The sequence below is a fragment of the Drosophila suzukii genome, chromosome 3 (genome assembly GCF_043229965.1).
Source record: "Drosophila suzukii chromosome 3, CBGP_Dsuzu_IsoJpt1.0, whole genome shotgun sequence".
Taxonomy (NCBI): domain Eukaryota; kingdom Metazoa; phylum Arthropoda; class Insecta; order Diptera; family Drosophilidae; genus Drosophila; species Drosophila suzukii.
In genome coordinates, this window is record NC_092082.1 from 6061612 (window position 1) to 6081642 (window position 20031).

The 20031-nt window shown below is 42.3% G+C and overlaps 1 protein-coding gene and 1 long non-coding RNA gene across 3 annotated transcripts; one reads left to right on the top strand and one right to left on the bottom strand.

Moving 5' to 3' along the window:
- Window positions 1-800: 800 nt before the first annotated feature.
- toe (twin of eyg) lies at window positions 801-11770 on the bottom strand. 2 transcript variants are annotated; one of them, XM_036815815.3, is made up of 6 exons: window positions 11214-11770; window positions 6303-6569; window positions 3873-4013; window positions 2015-2473; window positions 1694-1875; window positions 801-1521 (listed from the first exon to the last, which is right to left on the bottom strand). In XM_036815815.3, the coding sequence occupies exons 1-6, from the start codon at window positions 11437-11439 to the stop codon at window positions 931-933; spliced, it is 1866 nt and encodes a 621-aa protein (XP_036671710.3). In that variant the 5' UTR covers window positions 11440-11770; the 3' UTR covers window positions 801-930. The 2 variants fall into 2 exon arrangements, with proteins under 2 accessions (XP_036671710.3, XP_036671711.3); XM_036815816.3 differs by having other exon boundaries at window positions 997-1504; window positions 11214-11769.
- A 141-nt stretch (window positions 11771-11911) lies between these two features.
- LOC139352998 (uncharacterized) lies at window positions 11912-16904 on the top strand. Its single transcript, XR_011604073.1, has 3 exons — window positions 11912-12196; window positions 12846-13051; window positions 16537-16904. It is a non-coding gene; the product is annotated as an uncharacterized lncRNA (long non-coding RNA).
- Window positions 16905-20031: the final 3127 nt, after the last annotated feature.

Below are 20031 nucleotides of genomic sequence, written 5' to 3' on the forward strand. Positions count from 1 at the left end.
CCCTTTCTGGTGGCGCAATCCGTTTCGTCGACTCATTGAAAGCCGCAGGTAACCGGGTTCCGAATGGAAATTCGGGGCATTAATTGTTTCGCATTCTCTTGGCAGGCAGGCGTCTTTCTTTCTTTCATCACCGATCGACGCTGGAGTTGACGCCTTCGGTGGCTCATTACAATCCGAACAATCAATAATGGATAGATGGTAAAATGTTAAAACATCAGTTGGCGCATAGTTCGATTGATTCTCACCGAACAGCGATCACCGATCACCGATCAACGATCAGCGATCTCCAATTCCCCGATGAAATGAATAACTGTTTCGGGGGCTACCCGGGGATCTCTTGAGCGAACGATTATGGCAGTGGTTTTCTGATTTGACAGGCGTTAAATTAAAATTTAATTCGGCCATCTATATAATTATAGTGATCCATCCGAGCATACACATTGACGACAAAAACGAGGACGGCGACGACTCGGCAGCGCATGTAATTAAAGCCACATTAATCACCCGGCTTCAGGAATGGATCCCCTCCCGAATCCCCAAGATCTCTCCAGCGATCCCAAACCCATCTTGCCAGGTACTTGAGTTGGAGTCTCTGAGCTGGAGCCTGTGCCACTGCCTCTGTGTCTGCTTTTTACTTTGCTTTTGGTAGCCACAAAATTGTCAGATTTGTCCACTTGAGTTATTTTCGAAAAGTCTCTTTTGAGTTCCCTGCCCATTCCCCCCTCCCCCTGGTTATCCACGGGTGTCAGAGGGTGTCATCTTCTGAATTCCCAAACCAATTATACGAAACTCGTGAGAACTTATCGCACGCATTTATGATCGTTTCGATTTTATTTGTACTCAGCACGCGGTTAGAAACGGTGCTATAAAACTGAATAAATTAAGTAAAAATTGCACTATATTCTCGATTTAAAGCGATAGGAAAAATGGTCACTCGGCGTCGTGCTCCACGTTGATTACCTCCTCCTCCTCCTCATCCTCCTCCTCATCCGACTGATTCTGATTCCGAACAGCACCTGGTTGGTGTGCCAGATTTATGGGCGTACCCATATATTTGGCTATATACTGGCGGGCGAAACTGAGGGCAAAGGCCGCCGCCGAAGCCGAGGGCAAGGTCATGGGCAAAGCTCGGAAGGCGCTGTTCTCACCGCCCATTGATAATGGAACTGATGCTGTGGGTGAGGCAGTTGGCGCCACCACTGGAGGTGGCTCTACCATGTGGTGGCCGCTGTTCCCCAAGGTGCTGCTCGTGTTGATCCCGGTGACTCCTGTGTTCCCGGTGATCCCTGTGATCCCTGTGACCCCTGTAATCCCTGTCATCCCTGGGTTCCCGTAGGGATATGGCTGCTTCTGTTGGCCACATTCGACAGCTGGAACTGCAGATGGAGCTGCAGGCGGAACTGCAGTTGGAGCTGGGGCCACCGGACTGGGTGAGCTCGAGGTCGAGGGCGAGTCGCGCTGCTTGAGCAAGTTGACCCGCTGGTGGCGCCGCCATTTCGCTCGTCTGTTGGAAAACCAAACCTGGTTGATCAATCGGTGAAGAGACAATTTGTTAGTCGATAAAAAGAAGAGCCGGGGGTTCGGAGTAGCTAGCTCCGGGTGTCGTGGTTAGTAGGGTGTAGGGATGTACATGTGTGTGTCTTCGATTCGGGAGGTTGGTATACCAAAAATAAGGGGGGTGTTGTACACTCACCTGCACCCTGGCTTCGCTCAAGGCCGTTCGTCCTGCCAGTTTTTCGCGGGTGCTCACACATGGGTAGTGCGACTTGTCGAACTCCTTCTCCAGCTCGTCCAGCTGCTCCGGACTGAAGGTGGTGCGGTTCCTCCGGAACTTCGGCTGGTCGCTGTCCGACTCGCTGTCCTCGCCCTCGATGTCTGGGAGATATAAAGGTTTTGCTTTAATAGTACACATTTGTATAGTGATAACAACATTAACAAAATATCAGAAAGGATTGCTCGTTCTCTGTAGAAATGGGGGTTTCCAAAGAAGTTATACAAAAGTTCCTCGACTCACCTATCATCCGGTTGGCATCTGCATCCGGAGAGCGGCTATCCCGGCTCCCCGAAGCCGGAGAAAGGGCCGGCAGGGAGAGGCGTCCACTTCCCGCACTGCTGTCTCCGCAGGCACTGCCACTATTTGTATTGTTTCCATTCCCATTGCTGTTGCTGTGGGTGGTGTTGCTGTTGCTGCTGTTGGGATTTGAGCTCATGTTGCCATCACTGCCGTAACTGCTGCCACTTCCTCCGGGCTGCAGTGGTCCACCAGCTCCGGCGGTCAGGGGAACGGCTCCCCACAGAGGATGATGCGTTGGCCAAGTGGGAAAACTGGTGTAGGGATGCGGATGAGTGGGATGAATGGCATAGCCGTAACTCGCCGCCCGGGCAAACTCAGCCGCCGCCCTTTCCGCCGCCCGATTCCGCAATATTCTATTGATGCTGCTCACCGAGGGAGCCGTGGCATTAGTGCAGACACCTGGAGATCAGGTAAAGGGTTTAAGAAAAATGGAAAATAATTGTGATTGTCCGAATTTCAAGTTCCAAAGCTCTTTGGTAAAGCCAAGACTCACAAAAATGTGATAGCCTATAAAAGTCAAGATCAGATGTTCTCATTTAAAAAACCTTTCTACTCAATTAATCAAGAAGAAACGATCTTATAGTCAAGATGAAATGACTCTCAAGTTGAATTATACTAGAAATAGGGATGCACGTACTCTTGATTTTGTTTTTTGAGACGTAAGTAGACTTTTAAGATCTTAAGTTGGATCTATATTAGCTCAACTTTAAGATCGAGAGAATGGGTTATTTCTGGGTGTAGGTACTATACTATTGTTTTTTAAAGGCAAAATTACCATGAATTTACTCATTACTTTAACATCACTTAAGTTTTTATATCATAAAGTTTTATTTCACTTTATTTTAATAGATAAAGACAAACTTAAAAGGAGCAGGCGCTATCTTGGTTATGTTGGATTTCCATTGATTTTATGTTCCCTGCACCGGATGCTGGGCATCATGACCTGCTGGTGACCCCGAAATGAGCTGGAGATTGACTGTAATGAGAGTACCGATTGGGATCTCGCCGTGTGTGTGTTCGTGCGTCTCATGCGAGAGATGGCTATCGGAACGATTCATTGCACCGAGCGATGCGAACTGACCACAATCCTCAGACTCTGTCTCCAGTCCAGTGTCCAGTGTCCACTCTCCACTGACCATTTCCACTGCCCACGGGCAACTGGCAACTGTCAACTGGTTGCTGGCGAGTGGACTACTTACTGCCTCCTATTCTGTCCGCGATTATCTCGCAACTCCTGAGGAGGGAACCCAAAATGAGTGACACAAATGTGAGCACATTTACATATCAATCGGACTGGCAGCGGATGTTCATAAATTAGCCAATCGATAAATCTAAATCTGCCGCGGTGGAACAATATATATAGTATCCTCCCGATTCTTACAACATTAAATGAGCCCTCGGCGGGCATTCGCATTACGAGCACCATAAACACATCAATCCCAGCCCGCGATGCCCGATGCTGATGGCTGCTCTTTCAGTTCCTCCTGTCAATCTGATACTTAAGAAGCTGAAGGAAGGAACTCAGGAACTCTGGAACCTGAGTAACTGGAGGATCTGAAGATCTGGGGAGCTGAAGAAGCGCGTAAGCAACTTTGGAACCAGAAGACACAGACGCTTGTCGCGACCGTTGTCATTTGTTGGGCAATTTCGCTTTCGGGGGTTCCCTGTCAGTTAATTAGCCCAGCTACTCGCATTGTGTCTCTCCCTATTCCATATCACTATACCCACTCCATAACAGAAGTCCTGCCCCATTGATCGGCATCGATACCCCCTGGACATATTCTTATTGTTCGCCTACCTTCGGTGATCAGTCGCTCGCGGATTTCCCACGCGAAGATCGTCGGATTCTCGCGCTTGTACTGCTCGATCTTGGAGACCACAGTCGGGGTGGCCACCTTGGGCTTGGAGCCGCCAATTAGGCCCGGTGGTCGCAGGGTGCCTGCAAGATTGAGAAATTGTGGGTTAGAGATTTAAGGATCATTGGTATCATAGCAAAAGATAATCCATAGATTAGAGATTGGTCGGTTTAACTCCTTTTTAATGCAATATAACCCCATTGTCAAATAATTTTCATTCCTAATCTTATGAATGAATATATAATGGTATGAGAATTGGTTATAATGCTCTAAAGGTGTATTAAAAATGTATGTATTCAGAAAGGTGACGTTATTTGTATTTAAAATACCTAAGAGTACTTAATCATTTGTTATATTTGATTTAGTATATGTTGTTAAATTGATGTTAACAAGCCTATAATGGAAATCAGTCTAAAATTTGGTGAGTTAGGAACTTAAAATATTTTGGTTTAAAATTAAACAAATGTCTTAGCTCAGAACTTACATAATTAAAAATCATACTAATTTATGTATAATCACAGACCGTTTTTGTTTAAGAAATGAGAAATGTTCATAATTAGATAAAATTAATTTTTGAACCCCGAAATCTGTTTCTGGCTGAGGCGTGGCCGTGTGGCTTTGTAGATTTCAGTAGTATTAGTATACCCCATCCCAGTTGTGCAATCAATTTGGCCTTTTTCCTATTGCCAGCTACTTGGATGCCTTGGGACCTCGTGTATTGTGCGACTCGCATAATTTTCACATTGTTCAAAGCTGGCGTGCCCGTGTGGGCGTTTCGAACAGGTCAAAAGCCCTCCGGCGGCAGTGCATTGTGTGGCACTACGGGCTTCCAGATACCAGATACTATACTATAGATGCCAGATGCCAAATGGCAGATACCTGCTACCTGTTGACTGCCTGCTCCGAGCCACTAACTAACTAGACAATTAAGCCAGCAGCCGGCGTCCATTCAGCGGAGCGCTAATTTGAATATTTGACAACATCAGCGGCCTGAGACTCCAAGTCACAGAGTTTCAGAGTCACAGAGTTACAGAGTCACCGAGTCACAAAGTCGGCTCAAATGATAATTCGTCGGAAGCAGTTGACAGGCGCGCGCGTTTATCTTGTAAATTGAGCTCTGTCGCTGAGTTACACCCAGAGAAAAAATCCCAAAGATATAGCTTCAAATCACCAGATTAGCTGGCTCATTCGGACATGTGTCATTAATTTAATTTCGAGTGGCGAAAACACTATTATCTTTAGGTTTTAATTAGCATACTAATTTATTTGCAATTTATTACACTTCCAAGCCAATTTTATTTTCTCTGCACTCGGTTGCCTTAAATTAATGAATGGGCACACATGTACTTGTACATTTGTTTTCTAGCTTTTTGTGCGCAAAACGGAAATTATTTACACAATTTAAATTGACTTGAATGGGAATGAATGGCATACACCCAGATCGGATGGTGAGATTCGAAGTTACACTAATGAATATTTGTGAATGGGCAGATTTATTTAGCGTAGCTTTTTCTGACACACTAAACTGGCTGGTGATAAAAAAGCACTTATGTTGTAGGTTGCTATTCAACTAACGATTCTCTGCTTTATACTTTATAAATCAAAACCTGAAGTAAATGTCTAAATTAAGTAAATAAAATTAATATCTAATATAAATAACTTTTATCATGATTTTATTAGAGCTTATCTTAAAGATAAACTTATAAAGGCACTTTTTTTCCAAAAGTTCCCTTATCAATTGTTAGGCTACAATTTAAGTAATTATTTGCATAGTATTTTTAATTGTTTTAAGATTTAGGAAACTAAAAAATTGTGCATCATTAATTTTATAATGTTTATAAAGCTTAAAATATTTATACATTTTATAGTTCCTTGATGATGATTACACGTTTTATTGTTGAAATAAAATTTTGCCATCAGTATGTGGACTAAAACTGATGTAAAGTCTGTGTTTCCGGCTCAGAATGCAAGCTTGCAATTGAAATTAGCCAGTTTGAGTGGAGAAGGTGGCAAATCGAGAATGACATGGCTGGGAGTCGAACCCACAGGTGGCAACAGGTGTGCGGCTGCTGCAGACTTCTTTGGGGGAAAGGGGGGTAAAAGGTGCTTAAAAAGGGGGTAAAGGAGGACGAGGGGGTGTCCAGGTGCAGGTGGGGGCGATGGCGATTGCCAATCGATTTGTCGTGTTTACGTGACCCCACAACGGAGCCGTGCAAATCGATTGGGACGCTTGGGGACACATGGCGATTGCATTTGGGGCGCGTGTTTCGTGGTTCCGCGTTATGCCGCTGATTGCATTGGTCAGGGTGGTCTAGACTTCCTCCTTCCCCCAAATCATAGCCCTTCTACTTTAGAACAACCCAAGAACTTACCCAGCAGCTTAGAGACAGCTCCTTGCTGGGAGAGCATATGCTGGGCCAGATCATATCCTCGTAGGCCAAAGCGGGATAGCTCCATAAGTCTGTGTTGGGAGGCCAGCGCGTTGAGATTTGTGGCCGCCGCCGCTGCCGCCGCCCCCGCAGCCCCTGGTCCCGCTGATGCACTGCCTCCGCAGAAGAGGCCGCCCAACGCCGGAGCAGGGGGTGTCACCTGGGTCAGGATGGGCGTGGAGGGGCTCAGACTGTGCGGCTGGGCGAGGACTGAAATGGAAGGGTAACAAATCATTAGTACACTGGAAAAACTGAAAAGTATTGAAGCTAAACGTGAACAAATAAATGAAGTCCCTTGTGTTTGGACAGGTTTGACCGTGAAAAATATTTCCTGATTTAAACATCGAACTTAAGAATAATATTTGCTTAAGAGATAAGCTTTGGGAGCCCTCATTTGCTTAAAAAAATATATTATTAAAACTTTAAAGACCTTTCAATTTTATTTATGATTCAGAAAATAAATAAATTTTCAGACTTTTAAAATCATGATCATTAACTTAATCAAACATTTTATTTGTATTTTAAACAAATTTAAATAATTTGAAGATTTCGCTAAAAACTATTTTGTTTCTGCACTCGATCGTCCCAAGCAAAGGACTTAAAATAAATGTAAAATAACTTGTTACGAAAAAACTAAAGAGTTTTCTAAGGTATTAAGTTCAAATATGTATACTATTTATTTTTTGTATTTTAAGTTACTTTCTGTATGTTAATTCAATAAATATATTATAAAGAAACATTTATTTTAGATTTCCCTTTGTAAAACATATTTTTCCAAGTGCAGGGGCGCAAAATCATTAAACGTCAATTGGAATTTAAACGAAGCTGTTGCCGGCATTCCGCGCGTGACACAGAAACACCAAGAAATTTGTAGCCCGATCATCGACTGGGGCCTTGAGGATTTGGGGGGAACTGGAACTGGGACAACTGGGATGGCTGGACAAATTTCGGTGTGTTTTTGATCGACGACGTCAAAGTCAAACAGTCAGAGTCAACCCATGGAGCCGATCATGGGGGGCTCCTCCGTCCAGTGGCGGAAGTGTCAACGTTTATGGGCATAATGGACGCGGTGTGGTCCATTACCGCTGACACTGACTGCTGATTCCAGTCGGAATTTATGAAATTCTCGCTGGCAATTTGTTGGACCTGGATCTCTGGATCTCTGGATTGGAATCGGAATCGGAATGGGAATGGGAATGAGACGGAGATCGCTTGTCAGCGTCTTGGCAGCAATTGGCCATTCCTCGGATGTAGAAGCTTTTATGTTCATTTTGACATTTTATCTGATCGCGAGAACTGCACACATTTTAACACCTCTTTTTTGGTGCGATCGAGCTCCGTGTGTGGCGACGGCATGCCACTTCGATTGGGGATCGGGTATCGGGGATAGGCCAACAGGAATCGGTTATGGGGATCTCCTCCAGCTTCTTGGCTAATTAAACCCCATGCAGATGGGACCAAGACCATCCGGGCTCACTCCATTTAAAAGTGGCCGCCGCAATTTGTTGCACTCGCATGTTGCGCCAATTGTTGTGGCCATGGTTATGGCCATGCTTGATTTATGCCGCCGCAACAGCCGGCCAACTTGGATGTCAACAGCACTGAGTGCCTCCGGATTGCCATCGCCATCGCCATCGCCGTTGCCCCAGTCCCCAATCTTGGAGACCCAGTCCCAGTTGCAGTCCAGATTCTATGGTAAAGTCGGTTCGGGATCGACCGATGATTTACTACGCAATGCGACAGCTCCGACTGCTCCGCGATGCGCCTCAGTCAATTGCAAAAGCGGCTTAAATCGCTGGAACCACGGCCCAAAACCCGAACCTTTCAGCTGCCCCTCGATCCTCTACACCGAAAAAAGTGACGGAACTATGGTTTTAATTTGGTATTTCCTTGGTCGAAAATCGTTATGTCTTTAGTTGATATATCGTAATTTTTAAAAGTATTCAATATTTATTATATTACATATAATTATTCAATTAACTGAGAGGTAATACTATGGAACTTTTAGTTATAAAAGAAATTTAAAGGTTATTTTAGAAGCTATTGCCAGTTCATGATTTGGTCTCATATCGTTTAGTCCTTACAAATAAGAACCAAGTGATAATCAAACTATCTTAGATTTCTTAGTTCTTTTGTTTTGGGTGTAGACAGGTCGTATAGGCCAATCTTAAAAAATGTAAAAATTAGTTACTAGTTGATCTATATAGAAATATGAAATATGATTTTCTTTGATCAAAATATTTTAAAATTATGGAATATAAAAATATTTTATAAATTTTGTTGATATTTTCAACCAACCAGGTAACTTTAAATTTAATGATTTTGTAATGTACACATTATTTTTCCCTCTGTACCCGATCGTACGTCACCGTGAGACTTATAACAAGAAGCGATGGCGATCGGAGTCGCACTGAAGCTCGAACTCGGGATCGCAGCTCGCCACAAGTGATGATCGCCTCGGAATTCAATTGATAGTTTGATTTATTGCTACCGGTAACTTTTTGCCGCTGCTTGCCCCTTTTGCCCCCTCTTTGTGCCCCTTTCCCAGGCACTGCATATAAATTAAAGTTGCTCGCTTTTTATGCGGCTCCTCAACGCATCCTCATACCCATCCTCATCCCGATTCCTAGCCCCTCATCATCATCCTCATCCTTAACCACATCCCCAGCCCCTTCAGTTAGTGCTCGCTGATCTTGTTTGTCGCGCGCAGAGCATTACTCGTCCTCTAAAGCTTCTGGTTTTTACTGCCAGTGCGCATTACTGCGATCTTCGCACATTTTCCTAAGCTCCAAGAATTCCGCTGCGGGGAGATGTGCTCTTACATAAGTCACTCTAATTTTATGCCATCCTTTATTGGATTTTATTGTACGGTTCTGGATTATAGTTAGCTGTTAAAGTGTGCCTAACCAGAGGAATACAAATATGCAAATTGAATTAAAACACGTTAAGCTTTAAAGGAAACCAAATTGTCTTGAATATATTAAGCCTTTTGATGAGTGTTACGTTCTAAAACATTGTTTAAGTGATATTAAAAAACACTTTTCAATTTTCATGAAGAAACTTCAGTCCTTACTTAGCCGAGTTTTTCTAAATAATACAGTTCTTTAAAATAAACCTAATTTACATTTTAATATTATAAGTAATTGATTGTATAATATATTATATATCCTATAGGATATAAAATCTGCTGAACTTTATAAGGTAAAGTGTTTTAAAGTTAGGAACCCTTTATGCGATATGATATTGTTGGGCAATCATTTACAGAGATGACCCACTTAGGTCGGCAGTAACATTACTGTTTCCTTTTTGAGACTTTTTCGTAAAGCCCAAAGAGGTTGTGAAATGATAACCCGGGTTCCTTGGGCGGCAGAACCACCAACTGGCGTGACACACATATGCATAAACGTAACGCAAGGCAACAGTAACGTAAGGAGTTCGGACCATGTGCATTTTCGAACCCATCCATACCATACCATACCATACCATACCGAACCCAACCGAGGCACTCTTCAAAATCATTGTGCACACCTTTTATACGCTTGGCTTTCTAAGAATAATGCGAATACACGCACCACGTAACCTGAGACCCCTAAGTATGGTTTCTGCCCTATGCTTAAACTTCAATGTATGCCATGTACCCCTTGGGTCCCCCGAACCCTCCGAACACCCCCTCTGTCTCCGGTTTGGGGTCTCCGTGTCTCTTTTCCAGCGTTTCTCGTCTCACTCTCTACCTCTCTTTTTATAATTATTTATTTATTGTGCAACTTCCAACACCTTCGGAGAGACAAGTCAAAGCTTTGCCCTCCCCATTGCCCCAGAGTCCCCTAGTTTCCATCCGGGACACTGTGTGTATCTTGCAGATACTCGTACATTCGATGGCCGCCGACGTGAACTAATTTTATTTGACAACCCATACTTGTGCAAAACAAATTGCCACTGATGTGCGAAAGACCAAAACAGTTGCCACATTTGTGTGTTGTGTGTTGCTGCTGCTGCTGATGTTGCTGTTGCTGCTGCTGCGTTGCTGTTGCTGTTGTGAAATTTCCAAATCATTGCACTTCTCCAGCAGGCATTTGACTAGTGCCACCAGTTTCTTGTGGCTGGCTTTTGTTTTAAACTGTTTCGGGCCCCCGATTCCGATATCCCTGTCAGTTCACGGAATTCGCCCGAATATTGCGGCTCGAATGGAGCGTGCAGCAATAGCAACGTCACAACGGCAACACCAGTAACACAGGCGATATCAGCGGATATCGCAGCAACATCGGCGGTTTTGGGAGCAACATTAGCAGTAAAAATTCAGCGGACTTAGTAGTTATTAAGTAAGGAAGTACACAGAATAAATATAACATAATACCGACCAAAGAAATATGTAAACCACCTCTGACATGTTAGGTTTCCTCCTCAACAATATAAGCAATTAATTTATTTTTTAAAGTTGGTTAAAAAAGGATAATAAATTGCATTACTTGGTGTAGAGGATTGGTGAATTAATATTGTAAAGAATTATGATTTGAAAACATATTCTGTCGTTTCCTTTCTTGTTACTGTCGTAGAATAAATATATCAATCATAGCAACAAAATAGTTTTGTGATATCAGAAAAAGGTAAATATGAATTATTATCAAAAGTAAAACCAGGATTTAATTAAAACTGGGAAATCCTTTTTTCAAATCTTTAAAAAAAAGAAACTTTCCTGATAATTCTTAAAAAAATAGATCTGAAACCCATCTAAGACTGAAGATAATCTATTTATAAATATTTCTTGTCAAACTAAGTAACGATATTTTGATTTAAATATGTAGTAATACTAGATAAATAATTTTTTTAAGCTTAGTACATTTTTTGATCACTCACCTGTGGTTGCTGCCGTGGGCGAGACGGGTGTGATTGCCGACGGCTGACCAACGCCCCCGGCGGAACTGCCCAAAAGTTGCAGATGCGACGGCATTGGCACGCCGGCCATGGGCATGATTGCTCCCGGGGACTCGCAGCTCCCGGGTATCGAAATGCCGGATGATGCTACTGGTATGGAAACTTTATTGGTTGTCCTTGTGGGCCCGGGGGATGTGGTGGTTGCCATGCCACGCTTTTGAGATTTTAGGAACAGCAAAACGGGAGGGATTCAATTAGGGGATTTTTCAATGAACAGGCGGCATTTTATTGGGGCCCTGTTTTTCCGACGGTTTTTTGTGGGGATTCTGTGTTTTTTTTTATTCGCCGCTTTGGATGCCACTCGAAAACGCGCACCGGAACCGCTCGGTTGTGTTGCTGCCGTTGGTGTTGCTAGTTGCTAGTTGCTAGTTGGTGGTGTTGCTGCTGTCGCCGCTGTTGCCGCCGTGTTGTTGCTGCTGCTCAACGCTCGCTGACTCGACGCGCACCGCACTTCGCACTCAAACTCAACGCCCGCCGACTCGCTGAATGAGACTGAGCTCAGAGCCACCGGCAGCGCAATATCTTACTTGGCTAAAACTCGGATCGGGTTGCTTTTGCTTTGCTTTTGCTGTGCTGTTGCTGTTGCTGTTGCTGTTGCTGCATTCTGGTTTGCCTGTGGTTGTGGTCGGTTTGCCACTGAGCATTCAGGGGTTTTTTCTTCTTTATTTCCCTGCCTCTGAGTGTGTGTACTTTTGAGCGTCGCCCCATTGAGCGTATTCACTGTGGAAATGAGAGGAATATACATATAAGCCAACGAAACCCCAAACCAAAACCGAAACAGTTGTAAAAGTTCAATAATTAATTACTCGGGCATTCGATTTCAGTGCATTGTTTATCAAAACTTTCAGGCTAGACCTGCGCTACCAGTTGCTTTCGGGCTTTTAATCGACGACCGATTTTGTTTGGTAATACGTGGTGTTTGCGAGTTGGAAAAGTTTTTTATGGACATGCCGACACCAAGAAATGGCTGTCAATCATCGATCACTAAAGTAACACTGAAAATAAAGCGTTTTTGGGTCTGTTAGACATAGATTAAATTACTTAAAGGTTATATATAATGTAGATTAGACCAGAAAAAAATATTTAAGATATTAAAAGTCGAAATTTTGTTTATGTAATATTAAAGTTTTAAATCACCTAAGGTTTATTTTAACTGATAGAAAGCTATGAGCTGTGTGAATACGTTTGTATAAAGGGGTATATTTTATTTCAACGTTGGGTAATAAATGAAAAACCAACACCAGTAAATTATGGTCAATAAAACCCCTACGAAAAATGTAATAGTTTAATGTCATAATGTGATAAGATTTTAAGAGTATTATTGTCTTTTAGGGTTGCTTAAAAATATTTATGTTTTCAATGCTTCAAATAATATTTGAATACTTTAAATTATTTATACGATGGCATAAACATTGTATTATAATAGATCTCATAATATAATATAATATATATAATATTATAATATTATTAACCAATTCGTATACCCTATTATTATTAAAATTGGAGAACCATTGTCATCTTAATCACTCAAGTATTCAATAGATTGTTTTTCAGATCCTTAATTTTTCTGCGTGATCGCAGAGTTAGCTCCCTGACTACCGAGCCCCCAACTCTTCCCTCAAAAAATGGGGACGTGCAAAAAACGCATTACACGGGACATCGGCGGACATTAGTGACTCGGCCGGACGAGAAACCAATGAATCCGCGTTGGACGCGACTCCACTCGTTTTGGCCAACCACCGCGGTGGCTTGTAAACTTGGCAAGTCCAGTGGGGGGGTGGTAAGGAGGTGGTAAGCAGCAGCGTAACCGATTAGCGCCACTCAGAAGAGACAGAAAGAGAGGGCGAGAGAGAAAAACCTGCGCAGCCCAAAGAAGCGAGAGCGAGAAGGATGCACTGCAGTTGCAGTGGAGTGACAGGAGCGGCACGAGGTGAAGATGGGTAGGCTAATTGATTTATTTCGCCCACTGTTCCCCTCTCACTCCCACTTGCACGCTGGTTGGCTGAATTACAGAAATCAGGAGCCGTGTAATAATGGCCGCCGCAATGCACTTGTGTGTATCTTTTCTTTTTGGCCCTGCAACTTAAAATTACTTTTGCATTTTTGCACAGTCGGAGGTGTTGTTTCTGCAACTCCCCAAGCGCGGCCTCTCTTTTAACTCCAGGGGGTGTGCCAGAGAGGCGGCAAATGGCCAACCTCCCACGCTGATAATGGAAAATAATCTATTTTAATGGCCTATAATTTGCCAGCGCAAAATAACAATCGTTTCGCAGATTGAAAGGCACAACTTTTGCCATTCGAAATGCCAATACACGCACATAGAATTTTTCGCCCAACGAGAACTTTAATTTATTTATGTTGATAGAAGACTAGGCAAAAGTTGCTTCCACTAAAAAATATTTATAAGTCGGTGAAGAGAGAGTGAGAAAGAGAGGGCAAACACAAGCTCGTTGAGTTCGGCTCACCTTACATAATTTGAGACGAACTCAAACTGGCTGGCAAATTGAGTGAGAGCGAGTGAGAGGCGTGTCTGAAGAGCAGGCTCGCAGTTGCGCACTGGCTTCTATATCCATCCCTCTTGCACTCTTGTTAACCCCAAGTTAAGGCAACAGCCAATGGTAGAATGTTAAGAAAACTCAAAGAAAACCGAAGGGGGAGGGGGTTTTTACTGGGTATCGGATGTTAAGCAGCGGAATTAGCTCGCGTTCTCTAAACCCCCCCGCTAGCCCCCTCCTGATTGATTTCAGCCCGTATGATTGATTAGATTAATAACGCGGCTAATTAAACATTTATCACTGTATCTCACAAACCGCTCGAAGGGGCTCAAATTAACCCTCCCAAAGTAAAACAAATTATGCCTGCTGTTACAGGCCAACTTCTATAAGAAGAACCTTGTTTTTAAGATCTATTGTAGGCAGTCCTTTTGAATTTCAAAGCCAATTTGTTTTGAAATATCCATTTTGAAAATGTAATTAATCCCTAGAGATTTCACGAAGGATCAATTAAGATTAAATAATTATCCTATGGTTCAAATACACATGTATTTGTAATACCTTTTCTCAGGAAATCTATGTTAGTCTAAGAACAGATTTTTATATAACCTTTTAATTATAGTGAAATTTTTTTTAGGTTGTAGGGTTTCTGAACATTTGATGGTTGGAAAAACGGTAAAGACCTTTCTAAAATAAATTTGGATTAATAATTCTGTATTTTTTATAAGTTTTAGGAAAAAGATAAGGTACTTTTATAAATGTTCTTAGACCTATCCGTTCATAAGCTGTTTTTTTCTTCAAGTATTTTAATTATTCTAATTTCTGTAATTTTATATATGACAGATGCCAATTCAAGTTAGGGATGTTCGACTGTGTGCCTGCTTCTAATTGCGTTTCGTGCTTATTTTTTTTGGGGATGGGCGCATTAATTATGGCCGCCTTGGCTAACGCCTGCCGGCCGCCATTATTTCGGTAGCAAAGTGGCCAAGTTCCAGCCAGATAGCCATCTAGTATCTACATCCCGGCCCAAACTTACCCGAACTTAGAGCCAAGCCCTCTGGGCCGTGCATATTTGTGGTAGCCACGCTTCCTGTTTTTGTTTGCTCGCCTGTCCGCTGTCCGGCTGAAAATATTCGAAACAATGTAGACAAGAAGTGCTCAGGCCGGGCGGAGTTTTTGTGCCCGTGGTTAGCGACGCGGTGGTGTTTACCCACATGTAGGCATATGCATATGCTGATTTCCACCGGAGCGGGGGCTATAGTTTTTACAGGGGGGAATGGCAGTGGGAGTGGGCCGCCGACTTGGTGAACCGTGAAAAAACCCTGGGGTAGAGTTCTCCTCGGGCCAACAGAGAATCGGAATTTCGAAATGCTAACAAACAAATAGAAAATAACTTTTAGGCACAGCACTGTAGCTTCCTCATAGAGAAAAACTAGAGGCCACCTTTCGCCAGAAGGCCTTTGCACTGAGGGAAAATCATCACTAATAAGTTCCATTCAACTTAAAGGGAACGCTAGATTTTGAAGATGGTCCATACTACACTTTCATGTGTGGATATTATTAAAGTATCATAGCTTCTTCAACATTTATACTTCAATCGTTTTAATATTAAATGTTTGACCCTTAAGAAATATATTTTATAACTTACCCAAAGAAACTGATACAAACATATCCATATTTGCTTCCATAATCCATAAATGTTGGGAATTCGATGAGTTAGATTTGGACTTTTAATAATGTTAGCCTAAGATATTTTTTTTCAGCGTAAGACCTTCTTTTTATAGACCAAAGCCAGCGGAAATATGCTCAAGTTTCTGTTTTTGTTGGTCGGAAATGTTTAGCGCTTGCTCAGAATGATTAAAGGTGTCGCTTTTTGTCTGGCTCCAGTTGCTTTTTCCCATTTGCATGCAAATGTTCCTCAAAATTTGCTGACTAATGCGAAAGCAAACAAATCTACGTATTTCATTGTAGGATAAATTGCAAAGACTTCCTGAATCTTCTCAAAAGTTGATGTACCCGTGAAGTTGATTTGGATGTGTCATTTATTCCTACATACAACTGGAGTTTTCTTTTAGAAAAGCTAATATTTTAAAAACATATCCTAAAGGACATAATAAATTTATTCTGTAAAGTATAAAAGAACGGCTAAAATATTTGGTAAAAAAATATGTATCTCCCTATGGCTATTTTTATTAAACAAGTAGAATACTCTAGCAAATTGATAAAGCTGCGATCTAAGATTGTATAAAACCCCAATATTTTCGAGGTATGACAGTTATAGTAATCCCTTAATCCATTCCTCGGATCCGTCACTCAAATTTAGATACTGAAATTGGCGGGCTACTGACTCATGTGCTTCAATATCACGGCGAGCACGCACCACTCGGCCGGCGGAATGTAATGATTAACTTTTCGCAGTTGCTAAATTAAGTGAGTTTTTACTGCTGACCGGATCGGGGGGCTATGGGTATGGCTATAAGGTGTGGGGAGTGGAGTGTCGCAGTCCAGGGGCTCCTGCATCATCGACAAGAGCAAATTTGCAGTTGGCCAGCTCAAAAAGGAGTGGGAAAAGGGGGATGGCATCGCATTGCGTGTCTGCGACTGGGGCCAGAAATGATTTCCACATACCACAGCAGTTAAAGCCCTTAAGTCAGGGAGAAAATCCAATTAAATTCGGTAGCGAAAGAAATAAGTCTGAACTGTCGGCAAAATGATTCTACATACACGTATTTGCGTCAACATTGATTTTGCAGAAACAGAAACATCCAAACAGGGATTCGATGGGATGGACTCGGTGGCAGATTCGGGGGCGAGTGCGGGTTAAGCGGCTCCAAGACAAAGACGGACTGAATGTAGTTCATGTGCATGGCGATGGCGTGATTGAGGACGAACCCGAGGACAGCAGCAGCAGCAACAGCAACAGCAACTGCACAACAGCAACATCAGAAACGGGAGCAGCAGCAACATCAGCAGCGGTAGCAACAGCAACATCATCAACTCACACATAGGAAAACGATCCAGAAAAATAGAAAAAAATTTATTTTTTTTAGGTCTAATATATTTACTTTAAATTTATACTTTATACTTGTATACCCAAATAATTAACAATTTTTGTTGTATTTTTATGTCATAAGGATAGTATATACTTACTTAAGAAAACATTACATATTTGCATCAATAAAAGTCCAGTTTTTTAAAATTCTATTAGGGCAAATTATGAAAATGGAAATCTATCAGTACATGCCTCGTCAAATAAAAATTTTTACCCTGTGGTATCTTAAATATAAAAACAATTTCAAAAAATGTTCTTCGAATAGTAGTTACGTACTTTTTGATATACCAAAATCAAACCAATACTTGGGATAGTCATCACCCAAGCTTAGTTTTAGCTTAGAAAATTCGTAAAAAATTCTGGAAATATATTTTGAAATAACCATATTGCCCTTGTCTAATTAATCCTTAATTTCTCACCGTGCAACATCAGGAGCAGCAGCAACATTAGCCACATCAAGCAGCAACTTGTGTTGCTGCTGCAGTTTTCTGAGGCGTGATTTGATTTTAAGCGTCTGCCTGGACTTGGATTCGATTTGACTCCCAGTTTGGGTTTGAGCTGAGACAAAAGTCCGCACTGCGGACCGCAAAACCGTCCAAAAGTTGCGTGCCCATAGGTCTTCTGTGTAATTGCGCAACAATTGTCAGGAGCTATACCCCCCCAATACCTCCGATACGAACCGCTCCTGAATGACCCTCCTTAAGTAGCAGTTGGCGCTGGCCCCGCAGTCGCCGCTTTTAAGGGCAGAAACCGCAATCAAGACACGGACACGTCATGGGGCTGAAAAAAACTACAGACTACAGGCAAAAACACACGTTCAAAACTCCTCCAGCTAAGGCGACTACCGACTACCGACTATGTACCTTCGTGTCTGCGTCAAACTTGCGGAAATCTGATTTTAAAATTATTAACAACATGCAATGGCTAAATAGTTTTGCATTCGATAACAAAAGCCGCTCCTCCTCCAGAGAGTCGGGTTCAAAAACATGTCGGGGCGAATTTCAATCCGACTTTGGTTCGAACTTCGAAGAAGAAAATGGAAAAAAACCCAAAGAAATGAGGAAAAATCCGTGTTTAGTGACCGCATCATATAATTCACGAATTCAAATTCAAACCATCGAATGGCTAGCGAACCGTTATAGGGTTAATTAAATGCAGATCCAGTAGCTCCCGTTTCCACGACGGTTTCTCCACGTTTCGAGCTCTAAGGTCTGAAATGCAAGCTCCAAGCTCCACTGCAGCTGCAATTAGAAGTTGCACAAAAAGCGCAATAGGAAAAACACAGGGGGAAAAATGAAAATGGAAAAACATGGAAAACAAAATGGCGATAACTACCGCAATTTGCATATAAATGGACGTAGAAACGTCTTTAGTCACCCGAATCTTGAGCAAACCATAGGAGCGATTAACATTGTTGTCGAGCGCCCCAAAGAGAAGGGGGCGTGTGGGAGCCAGAGGCGCCGCAGGGGGGCGACAGCAACAGCAACAGTAACTCGCAACATTGCAGCCAAGTGCAGTGGCAACAGTAACATCGCAACAAAATGGCGGAACAGCCGTCAGAGCGTGGCACCAACACCACTGCCTGGATACCGACCCCAAACCATGCCACCCGTACTCCCCGAACCCCCTCCTCGGAGTCCGCCTTTCAACTCCCAACATCAACACCAAAACCAAGCCAAAACCAACACCCCACCGCCGGTAATGGTGATGCCATCAAGCGTGTTGGGTCGGTGAGCAAGGGTCTGCTACCGCCAAGCCGATGGCCTCGACCTCCCAGTGCAGTGGAAGAAATCGGTGGTATAAACTGCACTTAATACCTGGAAACCAACTACTAAATGATCCCTAAATTTCCAGATAAAATATCATAGAATATTAAATAGAAGTATTACTGAAAAATCATATCCTCATGTCTTAAGCTTATAAACGAACTCTCTAAACAGAACCAGAAGAATTTTCTTATAACCAGATAAGACTTCTATATATTGTATCCTAATTTTTTAACACTTTTTATAACCGTATGAGAACCTGATAAATTTTTTTAAATTTTTTTGATGCCTAAGTATTAAGTTTTATTATTTGGTATGAATATTTTGATAGAAATTTCTTTACCATATGTCTTATATTAATTTAATAACAGCATTTTGTACCCTGTCAAATACTATATTTGTATTTTAGTCTCAACAATTATTTTTAGATTACCGTGTGTTTCACACTTTTAATTCTTTAAAAATTGTGTAAAACATGAAGAGTTAGAATAGACAATTTAATAACTTCTTTATATGGAAAAGTCTTTTTTAGGGCATGATATTCAAGCAATTTTTATCTATCTTGTAGAATTTAAATAGGAAAACAATTTTATTTTCAATCTTTCAAAATAATGGCACTTAGAGTAACAAAATATTTAAAAAACTCAACTTTTAATTGAATTTTTTTATTTTTTTGCCTATGATTTAGGAAGTTAATACATGTTCCATGGAAAAAGAACTTAAAACGAATAGGATCACCTCTCAAAGTATTTTGTTTTTCATATTTTTTTTTAAACGAACTTCGAATTAATGGATTGATTTTCCTGCTGTGTTTTTTTTAAAGTATCTTAATATCAGTGTACAAAACTATTTCGTAGATGGTGTTCCCTGTCCTCCTTGGAGCCCTTTGGCCCCCGCCTTTTAGTAATGCCACCAGCTCTCTTATACTCTGGTAATTGCAATTGTTTTTGTTCGAGTGGCGGGGCATTGGCTGCAGAAACGCGACCACCCGCGTCCCCCACCTCCTCTTCCACCGCCACAGCCAACCCCCACCACCACCCACAACAACCCACTGCCACCCACCGCCACCCACACCCCACTAGCCTGCATTGATATCACCCATTGTGCCGACGGGACGGCTGTTATTATGCAAATGCCATTCACAGGTAATTACCACGCTGCACCGTTATAATTGCACTCGAAGCCCAGCTAGAAATCGCGATTGCAGTTCGCGGTTTTAAGTTTTCAGTTTTTCAGCTTTGCCGTTTCTAGCTTTCTGCCCGCTACTCCCATTCGAAATGGCAAAATGGAAAAACACAGGGGAAAATCGAAACCGCCAACAAGATGTTGTTGCCACTAATTGCAGTAGCTGCTCAGTTGAGACCCTTGGCAGCCCAATCCGCAAATGCGAAATTCGCCTGGCTATTTCGAAACCTCGTTTAAATGGCAGA